Genomic DNA, 12,672 nt, shown 5'->3' on the forward strand with positions numbered 1-12,672 from the left:
CAGATAGAATGTTGTATACAAGTCTGGTCTCCTTATCCCAGATAGAATGTTGTATACAAGTCTGGTCTCCTTATCCCAGATAGAATATTGTATACAAGTCTGGTCTCCTTATCCTAGATAGAATATTGAATTAATGGAAAGTGTTCAGAGGAGTTTTGCTTTTCTCAAAGATGGGTGTGCGAGAACAGTGTTGAAGAACCAAATGGTCTCTTGTTGTCCATACGTTAAGATAGATGAGTCAACGTAAGTTTACTTCTCGAGGACAACATTACTGACATAAATAGCCTTGCAAGGTGGAGAAATTCGAGGAAAAAGTACATGTATGTCCATGCAGCACACCTTGCATACATAGTTCCCACTACCACTTCCTTACAAGGTTACTTCTGGGTAATGGTAAAATATCTCAAGAGTTTCAAGTGCTTCAAATAATAATCCAATGCCGAGATTCACGGAGTTTCGCCGTCTTCTTACAGTAGATTATAGCGTTTTTATTTCTGTTTCCTCACAGGTTATAATAGAAGACCTGAAACAGTTGTTTGTGGAAGAATACATCTGGCCAGCGGTGCAAGGTGGTGCTATCTACGAAGACAGGTACCTTCTGGGTACTGCTCTTGCTAGGCCTTGTATTGGGCAGGCCCTAATGAAGACTGCTAAAACTGAAGGAGCTAATTATGTTTCTCATGGTGCAACTGGAAAAGGCAACGATCAAATCCGCTTTGAACTTACTTGCTATGCACTCTGTCCTGAAATTCAGGTTTGTTGAATTAATAGAAATAAAGTGCGTGTATTAATTAAGAGAGAAAATCATATTCCTCGTGAGCTTCCCTTAATTAATTAAGGATTTTATCGATATTATTTCTATTGCTTTAATAGCGTATTTCTTTGCTTTTCGGTCGTATACTTGTTTTTTAACTTATGAAAATGAGCAGAAGATAGCTTCTGAAAACAAAGTTCCAGTTTATTAGCGCACTCTGTCGTCTTTTTTCTTATGTGAGTCTTGCTTATTTTCTTAATCCACGTTATTGATTTTTTCTATCAGGTTATTGCCCCTTGGCGGATGCCCGAGTTCTACAATACTTTCACTGGACGGCAGGATCTAATTACTTATGCAAAGGTAAGTATTCATGGCGAGACGATTTTTATGATCCATGCAAGTTTGAGAGGATTGTGCATGTACTTCTTGTTAAGGTGTATACTTGATTACGCCTAGTTTTCTCACATATGTGAGTACACATCTTTTGTAAAGCTTAATAACTTAAACACTTACACAATTTAATTTTGCAGAATCATAACATTCCTGTGCCTGTAAGCCCTAAAGCTCCTTGGAGTATGGACGCCAATCTAATGCATATTAGGTAAGTAAGGGTTAAGATGTTTATTTAAAGCTAAATAATAAGTGTAAGGTCCGAAACTTTCGAACATGTTTTATTTATACATTCCACTCACTAGTTTCAAATGCCAAAACTTGTTAGTATGTTATAGCAGGTGTGAAGCTTTGAACATAACTTTTTTTTTATAAAGCATTGCGTCACATTTTTGAGAACAAGTCCTTGCACACGTTAACTGCAGTATTGAATATAACCTCGTAAACAGGATGTTATGGTGTTATTATGTATTAATAACGTGTTTTTTTTAAAAACAGTTATGAGTCTGGTGTTCTGGAAGATCCTGCAGCCTCGCCTCCAGATGGTCTGTATCTCATGACCTCTGACCCAAAGACAGCATCTTCACACTCAGACGTAATAGAGATTGAATTCAAACAAGGTTTGTGAAATAAGAAGCTTATTTTTTGCTTTACTATAAACTATGAGCTAATGAGTGTTAAACATTTAAATTGTTGGTAGACTGAACAGTAACTTGTCAAGAGATTATTAGTTTTTTCTTTCGAATATTCCAAAATAACAATAATAATGATGACATAATTAAGTATTAAGTCAATGGTGGAAGGATATGTTTTAAAAGTCTTCTTGTAAAGGAGCTGGCACTCGGGGTTCGTGTCCCGATTCTATTTGACAGTGCCCGAATCCCCGGTTGGTAGTTTGAAAAATCAGAATAGAAAACCATGATCGATATCATACTGAAACGCCGAAAATTCCCGAGCCCTGAATCTTTTAAGCACTTAGCTATGCCCGTATATGAATTTGGTTTCTCAGTGTGCGGGTGTGGTTTCTTATCGCGAGACAAAAAGTATAAGTTGCGGCTGTTGCAACTTCCTTTTTGTGTCACAGAAATGTCTCGTGGGTTACAACCCGATTTTCCGAAAATTGAACATAAAATCAATTACACATGTAGGCTTAGTATTCATTCAGGTTGTTATTTTACATAAACAGTAGTATGTGTATAATGTTATATTAGGGACATAAGCCGATAACATTTTGAGGTATGTTTTTAATCATTCCAGAGACCTATATTAATTATTAACAGTAATGAAAGCTTTATAAACTTTTGAAAAATTATCGAAATTCTCATAATAATAATTATGGAGGATTATCATTTATAGTTTGGCATATTACGTAATTAATAATGGAATAAGAATGTTGAAGCACATTTTAAGTGGGAAATGTATTCATTCTAGGTCTCCCAGTCAAAGTAAACAATATTATTGATGGAACTACAAAAGAGAATCCCCTGGAGCTGTTTCTTTACCTCAACGAACTTGGGTAGGTTTGAACTTTAAGCACTAACAAAAACAACAATGAAACACTTCTTGTAGTCGAGTGAAAGATATCGAGTACTGTTTATACTTGACCATGCTTAACTAAAATAAAATTAACCCTTTTTAAATATGTTTAATGGATTATTCCACGTGTTTCAGTAATCCTAACTAATCCACATTCTTAATAAAACCTTTGACAGCAAGATTTTGTAAATTTTGATAATTTTTACATGTTTTTTAATTTTTTTCCCCAGCCTTAACATTTTATATATTGGATGATTTAAGTTTGTATTATAAAACTCATCTTTAAAAACAAGCTAATAACAATAGTAATGTTATTATCGTCAATATATTATTTGGACGTTCTGATGTAAAGCTAAGATCAGTTTTAAACATTGTTTTCTTCCTAAATAGTATCGGAGGGGAAGGAGGTAATAATAAGGGCTAAAATATCCTATTGTGTGAATAAGGAAGATGTTTGGTGAAGATTAGTTTCCGCAGAGAGTTTTTAGCAAATGCGTAGTCTATTTTCTCTCTAGCTTCAAACAGAACCATGTTGCATCTCACTAGATCTTAAATATTTCGGCTGACTTGAGCTACATCAAATTAACAACGCTGTTCGAATTTTCATTAGTGTTTTAATATACAGAGGTTAAGTACATTATATTAAAACGATATAGTCATGATCTTTCTGACGACTGTGCATTTTCACACTAGCCCTACAATATAGTTTCCGTTGCACAAGGCTTCGTGGTAAAGTTGTCATGTCAAAAGCAGGTCCCTCCTCCCTCCACGCCGTGCATAATCCATTTAATGTGCGAGGATAATGGTTCCTAGCACTCGTTTAGATAGTCTGATCACATCGACATAGATCCAGAAATGCTGCGTCTGGCGACTTGACTGGTATGTCTTCATATGGAGAAGCATGTATGCCTGTTTCATTCTCTTGCTACTTGAGGTATAAAACGGTGGAAGGTTATGTTATGGACGGAACTTATGTACGCGTGGCTTGTGTCGCTTTTCTAGACAGAAATTCATGATTTGTTTTGCGTACTATTGTTTGGGGTATATGCACGGCTTTTGTCAGAACCCTTTGTGTTTGTACATTCTCACATTTTAAGATGCCGTACTTTGCTTACCACGGCTGTTCTATGACTTGTTGCAGATTTCTTTCTGAATAGTTTTGAAACCCCAAACTGATCCATATCCCTTTCTTTTACAATACGATTAAACACAAGGAATATCTCCATCATGGAAATTTTAAATCCCTGATATATTTGAATACATCTTTATGATATGAGTGTATAAATGTTTTACGTCGGAAAGTGCTGTTACGTATTTTCCCCAAAGTAATCATTTATCTACTAACGTCAAACAATTAAAAAAAGTCATTTTGATACATGGCATGCATCGTTACTTTATATTGGCTATGATTGTCACGTAAAAACCATCCGTATTTATAAGTTATGTTGTGATACTAACGTCCTGTTCTGTAGTTTAAATCATTTAAACGTAAGTGTTAAAATTGTTCTTTGAGACGATCTGTGGCGAAACCTTATGAATAGAAGTTCTAGAAGGTTTTTAACTCTGTTTATTAGAAATTTCTTCTAATCTTTAGATGGAGTAAAAATCAAAAGCAGAAAACCGAATCGTGATTGTGTGTTTTATTAAAACTATCATAAAATACCCATGCTCCGCTGCGGGGTTCAAAACCCCTTCATGATTTACAGAGACCCCATTATATCGATCAAGTATCCCCATTACCTACAATTACGTATATAGTGCAATAAGGAGGGGAGAGGCTTCTGTAAAAAATAAAGCAATAAAAATCTTTTACACCCGCTCGTGGTACCTGAGCCCTTGTGCCTACGACGTTTGGCCCTACTAGCTTGTGACTGGGGTATGAACACAAATTCAAAAATAGCGCCTCCTGAATCCCGAGAGAGAGTCAGAAACACAGTCAGGTAAAGAGGCAACGCCGTATAGATATGGACACCCCGATCACCTCGAGTTCGCCCCACAAGTCTGGTTCTGTTGGCTCCAAAACGATGGGAATAGATAGTGGACAAAAATGTTTATAAATGCACAACGTGAATTAATGTAAGGTTTTAATTTTGCAGTGGTAAACATGGAATCGGTAGGATTGACATAATCGAAAATCGGTTCATAGGAATGAAGTCAAGAGGTAAGACTTAAGCTTCAACTATGTATCATATACATAGATTAACACATAGTAATTACTCAATTAGATATTGTAATACTGGTGCGGTAGTAAACTTGTTTTAGGCCTGTTTGTGAAGAGTCTGCTTGGGTTTAAAAGTGATATTAAAATGCATGTGTTGTTAGACATTCTATTGATTGAAAATGTATATTTTACTCAATTAAAAGTGAACCAGAGAGAAAACTGTAGCTATGTTTTTAACAAAACCAGTATTGCTTAGTTTAGTGAAATTAACCGTTATTTATATAATGAATATCCCCCCTCGCCTCAAAAAAGTTTATACTGTGCATCTGTTCAGACTTTCTCCAATGTATGATTGTTAACATATTTAAATTTTTACTTTCTTATAAACGTCGTTATTTTCATTTTAAATATGGACCATAAAAGTAATGAATTAACTACTAAACTTCATATAGTAGGAAACTAGCAAGCAGCAAGCTTACTGTTCTACATTTGAAACTACTTGCTTGGCAAATATAAATAAAGGTTCGAACCACACACAGCTTTGTAGGACAATGTATTACTTAATTACTCAATCTGAGGCTTTAAGGTTAAACTGACACGTTTTGAAGTTCTTTAAATTAATTTCTTTTGAGGCATGTGGTGTTTGAATCCATCAGTTCAATGGACCAGAGCATGTCTGTTAGGTACGAACAAGGCTTTAAAACCCACTTAATAAATTGGATCTTTTCCGTTTGGTGCCCACCAACAGTACAAAAGCGTAAATGCGGAACTCATCGCCAAATGCTTGACTATTATTTTTGTGAATTTATATGGAGAAATAGAAACAAATATGAAGATTTATTCAAAAAAATGTTGTTTAATATCGCAGAATTTGCTAAATAAATATCATATAATGTTTTATTACTAATTCTTCTATTTCATTGCATTACTGATGTTATTTTCTAAACGATCTGTTGGTGGGCACCAAACGGAAAAAAAAACAATAATTTTGTTTATATCTTTCAACTTTTATGGGAACGTGATACATTTTAAGAATTTCACATTTTGTTTAGGCTGTTACGAGACACCTGCTGGGACAATACTCTACGAGGCTCATTTAGACTTGGAAATATTTACAATGGACAGAGTGAGTAATACGCGTGTTCTAAATTGCCAAAAAAGTTTTGATCTTGCATATAATGTTGATAGATAGCAGCACAGCGTAAAAGCTATAATATACCGAACGTTAGGACTGTGGTCTAAACGTTAGTTTAACAAGCAATCTCTGGCTTAAAGCAAAGAAAATTACAGTACTTTATTAAGTAGGGTAGATCTGAAAAAGTATAAGTTAATTACAGAGATGGATAGGGTGCGATCTGCTCAGCACTTTGCTGCAGTTGAAAAGGTTGAAGGTTGTACGAGTGAAGAGTTACATAGTGCCAAAGTCTAAAAAGCTTTAGGTGCGTTGTCATCAAGCTAGTCAAGCTACAAATACGAGAAGCAGTGTACTAGTACTGTTTATTGCTCTTCCGTCATCTTCCTTTCTCACACTCTTCTTTTCGTGATTAGAGACCTCTTCTGGGCCCTCCTTGAAAATACCCTGTCTGAACGTGAATGTTCTTCGATTCGGGCGTATATTTGAACCAGCGCCATTTTGTCAGAGACAAACCTGCTTTGACCTCTTTTACGGTTTGCTTTTTCGGTCACGGGCATTCTGTCATGATCACGTCCACATCCGCTGCTCTGGTAGCATTCCGAGCATTTTGCGACCTTACACTTGTAGGTCAGATTTGAAACAGACCCCCTCCCCCCAGTACTCGCACGAGTTTGGAACGACTAGTACAAGGGATTTTGAAGAAAAGCAATTTGTTCTTTTTAAGTGAGATCGCATTAGAACAAGTGTACGCCGGAAGGTAATTTTCAATGCAAAATCTCTCCCACTAGCCCTATAAAAACCATTGCAACTACTTCTGTCTTTCAGGATTGCCATACACCATTCGATTCGCTATAGATTAAGCTGTATTCTAGGAAATACGTATTAAACTAGTTGAGAGCGGTTTAGGATACGCCCTGGCTAAGTCAGAGGTCGCTTGTTAAACTTGTGAGAGAAATATGAGAAGGTACTATTAGTTTTGAAATTTGTGTAATCTTAATTAAACTAAAACACACAGTTAATATATATATTGCATTATAAAACTTTAGTAAAAAGGACATCAAACGCTGTTAAACACTGTCTATATGGCTTGGAGGTTAAAGCGCTCGCGGTTTGGAATCCCCGTTACAACGAACATGCTCGCCTTTTCAGTCGTAGTCCCATTATAAAGTGACGGTCAATCCCAATTCGTTGGTAAAAGAGTTGACGGTGGGTGTTGTTGACTAGCTGCCTTCCCTGAAGTCTATCACCACGAAATTAGGGACGGCTAGCGCAGATATCCCTAGTGTATCTTTGAGCGAAATTCAAACCAAACCATATCTACGTGTTTCGGTGGTGCTAAACAGCGCCATCATTAGGAGAAGCAAGGAGTTACAACAAAGGATAACAGATCCTAACTCTAAAAGATTCCTATTCGATTTTAAATCTTTATGATAGGTGTATATATTTAAAGGTGGAGAAAGCAAACCATTTTTGAATACAGATTATTAGCGAGTACTAAACATTTCTTAATTGAAAGTTTGTGATTGTGCATGTTTTGCCCGATGCTGTATTTCTAGCACACATCTTCAAGTTGTGGACAAGTTTAACGGGCTTAGATATAGGAACTCTCTGCCCCCCCCCTATTTTGTGTGATTTTAAAGCACGTGCTTGAATGTTGCTTTATTTGCTCCTGTATTATACAGATTAATCTCTGGAAATATATTTTGTAAGTTTAGAGAGCTAACTTTCTCAAACTGGGGTCTCTATGGAAAAGAGGGTCGCGAGATCATAGATCATCAAAGGGTATTTTGAAGTAAGTATAGTAATTTGCTATCGCTTTGTGTATGTGTGTATTCGGGGAGGGCCGGGGGCTGGTCGCAGCCTGAAACAGTTTCAAAGAGGGGACCAACAACAACAACAAAAAAAGAAAAGAAAAAAAATGCGCGAGCATACAAAATTTATCTACAAAAGCTGCCTTTTATTACAACTCCTTACTTCTAAGGATGGCGCTGTAAGGTCAGTGCCTACACATCTAGAGAATGTCCAAGGCTTGATTCCGTTTAATTAATTAAAGTTTTATTGTGCAATGCATTTTAACTTTGTGGCGTATTTTTTATCCTTTGCCGTTTAATCTAGTTAACAAACGTTGAAAGAAGGATCGAGCTAGAGAATTGGATTAGCTTTAATAATTTCTTCATAAATTGTACTTTGTAAATATCAAATTTTACTTCTCAAGTATTTTCGCTGGTTATGATGACCTTGTGTGTGTGTGTGTGTGTGCTCGCAGTTTACCTTGTTTTAATGTATCAATTTATTTCAACGTAGGAACTCAGGAAGCTGAAGAAATATTTGGCTATTAAATTTTCCGAACAAATATATAATGGTGAGTTCCAAAAGCAAGTCTCGTACAGTTATGTGTATATATATGTGTGTGTGTGTGTGATATTTACTTTCATAATTTGAGGGTCACGGGTTCGAATCCCTATCACACTGAACATGTTACGATGTGACGGTAAATCCCACTATTCGTTGGTAAAAGAGTATCCCAAGAGTTGCCGGTGGATGGTGTTGACTAGCTGCCTTCCCTCTAGTCTATCACTGCTAAATGTTTCATAATAATAGCTTAATATATGCAACAAAATAACTAAACACATTTTAAATGTTGATTTTTTGTGTTTTACTAATTTACGTTGGGAATTTGTGATTATTAAGTCTTTATTATCATTATCATTATTACTTTTAAAGAGGTTTCTCTGTACTTCTACCTAATGGGAAAACAAAAACTGTAAATATTGTTATAATGCTGTTCTATTGTTGACAAGTTCTTTTAAACTATGTAAAAATAATTCAAAGTTCAGTCCACATAAACTATAACAAATTAGTTAACGTTTTCACAAGCTTAAACATTGTGGAACTATTAGGCCACGTTTACAAATGATGTTAACTACACTACACTAGCGTAAAAAATAAACCTACTTGTATTACTTCACTCGACCCACTAGAAACAACTATACTAACTTCAAACAACGCTGTGAAGCTCGCATTTATAATCTACCATCAAATTTCTTAGAAAGTTTTAGCATTTTCTGGGTGTTCTAGGCCGCAGCTCCCTTTATCCAACAAATTATAACATTAAAAATATAGCTTACGATAATATAATGTGTTTTTTTATTCACGAGAGCACAGATAGCCCATTATGTAGCTTTGATGTTAATAATAAACACACAACAACATTTAAGAGTTCAATAACGTACAATCAATTCGTTTTAAGATTTTACAACAAAATGTAACTACTGTTTCGGCTATGTTAGTTTATGTTATTGGGACAGCAGTAATTTTGCGGACTTACAACTCTAAAATCCAGGGTACAATTTCACGTGGTGACAACAGCAGATAACTCAACGTGGTTTTACTCTAAAACAAAACAAAACAAAATACTTATGATACTATAAAATTCATCACTAGGAGGTGAAATTGTATTCCACACAACTAGTCTTTAAGAAAACACTCGACTCGCAACGTGAGGGTCGAGGCATTATAATGTTGCGGTTAATCCCAATATTCTTTGATAAAAAGTAACTCAAGAATTGGTGGTTTTGACTACCTGCCTTTCCTCTAGTCTAGTCTGTTACGTCAAAATTAGAGAGTTCAGCGCAGATAGCCCTCGAGTAGCTTTGAGCGAACTTAAAAAAAAAACTACTTTAATTTTTCCTTTTTTTTATTTATTAAGTTCTGAAGTTTGTTGTAGATATATAAATCATCATCGCTATGCTAACTGTTAAATTGTCAAAGATAAATGAACATGTAGCATGGTAAAATGACAATTGTTTTTTGTTTGATAATTTTAAGCGGATCAGCTTTCGTTGCCACATAAATAGCTTCATCTACTGAACATGGTTTCTAGACAGAATTCTTTTAGAAACGATATCTAAAACAAACCAAAATGAATAGCTGCTTTGAAACTATTTAAAAAAATAAGAATTTTACATCTGAAGAAAGATTTTTTTTTACTACTTGCTTTAATTGTATTACTTTTTCTAGGTTTTTGGTATAGTCCGGAATGTGAATTTACTAGAACGTGTATTGCACAAAGTCAGTCGAACGTCACTGGAACTGTACTTTTAGAGCTATATAGAGGCCACGTGTCCATTCGGAGTCGAAGTTCTCCATGTTCTTCTTACAATCAAGAATTGGTCAGGTGGGTTTAACGAACTCTGAAAGGAACAAATCACTAAGAAGAAAGGTTATTTATAAGTTAAACTATTGTTTCTCACTCTCTCTCTCTTGAGTAAACAAAAGAGTCACAAATCATATCCAAAACCCCTCCCCCCTCATGTCCCCCGATGGAACAACGGTAAGTCTATGGACTTACAACTCCGGGGTTCGATTCCCCAAGGTGGACACAGCAAATAGCCTGATGTGGATTTGCTCTAAAACAAACAAACAAATCCTCCTCATATCAGCACAAAGATATAGGCATTGAAAACCTCCAGTCTGTAAAGGATTTCACATACAAGAGCGTTAGATCATCTTCAAAGAGCTACGTGTTGCAGTGATGTCACATATCAATTACATCGTTAAATCGCTTACGCAGTTAATACGAAACGAATTATGTTGTTGTTCTTCACTGAATCGCGGTTAAAGTACATTGATGGATAAACTTTCTTCTATGTACAGTCCTTCCAAGAACGTGTTGTTTTTTTTTTTATATGCGTTAATTGTAATGCTGAAAAATGAAATTTATTTCGCATTTGCATGTTCCATCATGCGAATTTGAAACCGCAAATTATGACATTTAATAACTAAAAAGTTTACTCGGGTTGCGTACATTTAAGACTACTATATGTCTTCTAAAACTAATTTTAAAAAGCTTGTAAGAAGTGTTTTTGAATTTGATAGGCCTAAAATATAAATTGAAATAACGTCTTCAGTTTGTCTCAAAAACATCCTGCTGATATTACTGCACATGCCTTTAAAAGGTTTAATTTGTGTCATGTGTTTGGATTTTGTTTATGTTTTAGGTACACGTAGATTTACTGATTCACTAACATTTGGTTCGCTGATAACACGGTACTTGGTAGTTTACAGCTAGAAGGGTAGCGATTATGTCACATGACTTAGTCGAAATTTGCGGTTTATTTCGTGTAGTTCATAATGCAAAATATTTCTGGTTGCAGTATGGATGTCCAAGGCGACTACACACCTTCAGATGCTGGAGGATTCATACGCGTGAACGCAGTAAGGTAATGTATTTTTCTTCCGAGATCTCAAATAACATAATTTAACACATAACCTAATGTAATTATTCGTAGTTACTTAATAAATATTTTTAATGATTATTGTAAAAAGAATTTGTTTACAACATTCTAGTTAATAGCAATAAAGATAGGACAGCGGGAAGTTTACGGACATACAATTCTAAAATCCGGGGTTCGGTTCTCGCGGTGGACACAGCAGATAACCCAATGTGGTTTTGCTCTAAAACAAACAAGCAATTTCTTTGTAATTTTAAACGTAACTGATGATTAAACAGACAAAACAAAATAACTTTAATTATTAGAGATGTGTAAGTTTTACTGTAAATTTAAACAACAACAACAAATTTTCTACTTAAACTTGCTAGAAATACTCGATAGTTCATTTGTATATTCTATTGATACTCTTTGAATTGTTTTTTTTTTTTTTTTGCTTTTTACAGGCTGCGAGAACACTACAGACTCAAAAAAAGGCATTGTTGCTGAGCTTCCATTACCACGTCCAGAGAAGATAGTGTGATATCTTATAGGAACCTTTGCTCAAGCTACTATTTCTTTCTCTCAGCAAGGGTCTAGCATGAAATCTTATTTCATTTTTATAAATCCAGTATATCTTTAACACATGGATACTAATAAACATATTTTAGGCATGATTTCGTTTTTTTATTATTACTATACTATCAGTATCCAGTACATTCTAAAGCATTTATATGCATATTCTGTAATTTTCACACATAAGAGATAGTCATGGCATCCGATCTATAACTTTAATTCCAAGCTATGAGAAGTTGTGTTTAATTCTAGACTACATTCTTTAAAATTTCAGTATATTATCTTCTTCAAATCAGTATTTTAGAATGTCACATCTGTGTGATTTTCGCCATTTTTCCCTGTTCATGTGTTCTTATAGGCTTGACTCCAGAATGGTGATTTTATTTTGGAGTCCCTAGCCCGACATTCAGATAGGAATGAATTGCAATTGTCCTGTAAACTGGTTTGGAGGAGTGGAGTTATAGAAGGCCACTTTAACTATTTTAGTAGTTGCAAAGTTGTTTTTTTTCTTTTCTTTCTTGAGTTTGCTTCTGATGTCCATGATGGCTCAGCGATAAGTTTGCTGGTTTAGTACATACTAACCTACAAACTGTCCCAGCATAGTGTTAAGAAAGTTAAGAACTTTCCTGATTATTAAGAAAACGGCATTTTGGAATAGCTAAATTAAAGCTTCATTCGGAAGGAGAGGGAAAGGGTTTTGTTTTTGCTGTTATTAAGCACAAAGCTGCACAATGGGCTATCTGTGCTATCTGTAAATGTTTATTTACAATTACAGGAATATATAAAGGAAGAGAAAAAATGCGTTGCACAAATAAATATTCAATATGATATATCCAGGAAAATTTTTCATTTACAATTACAGGAATATATAAAGGAGAAGAAAAAATGCGTTGCACAAATAAATATTCAA

General features: G+C 35.0%; 1 protein-coding gene across 1 annotated transcript in view; it reads left to right on the forward strand.

Annotated features, from left to right (window-relative positions):
* The window catches only part of LOC106459399 (argininosuccinate synthase-like), a 21,578-nt gene extending 9,715 nt beyond the window's left edge, over positions 1–11,863 (forward strand). Inside the window, exons 4-14 of the mRNA XM_013919016.2 lie at positions 509–754; positions 1,040–1,114; positions 1,285–1,355; positions 1,643–1,764; positions 2,576–2,660; positions 4,777–4,841; positions 5,894–5,967; positions 8,281–8,338; positions 9,997–10,153; positions 11,133–11,198; positions 11,654–11,863. Of these exons, the coding sequence (XP_013774470.1) occupies positions 509–754; positions 1,040–1,114; positions 1,285–1,355; positions 1,643–1,764; positions 2,576–2,660; positions 4,777–4,841; positions 5,894–5,967; positions 8,281–8,338; positions 9,997–10,153; positions 11,133–11,198; positions 11,654–11,696 (1,062 nt within the window). The 3' untranslated portion in view covers positions 11,697–11,863. The remainder of the gene's footprint in view (positions 1–508; positions 755–1,039; positions 1,115–1,284; positions 1,356–1,642; positions 1,765–2,575; positions 2,661–4,776; positions 4,842–5,893; positions 5,968–8,280; positions 8,339–9,996; positions 10,154–11,132; positions 11,199–11,653) is intronic.
* The last annotated feature ends 809 nt before the right edge of the window (positions 11,864–12,672 follow it).

This window comes from Limulus polyphemus, unplaced genomic scaffold (genome assembly GCF_000517525.1).
Source record: "Limulus polyphemus unplaced genomic scaffold, Limulus_polyphemus-2.1.2 Scaffold601, whole genome shotgun sequence".
Lineage (NCBI taxonomy): Eukaryota > Metazoa > Arthropoda > Merostomata > Xiphosura > Limulidae > Limulus > Limulus polyphemus.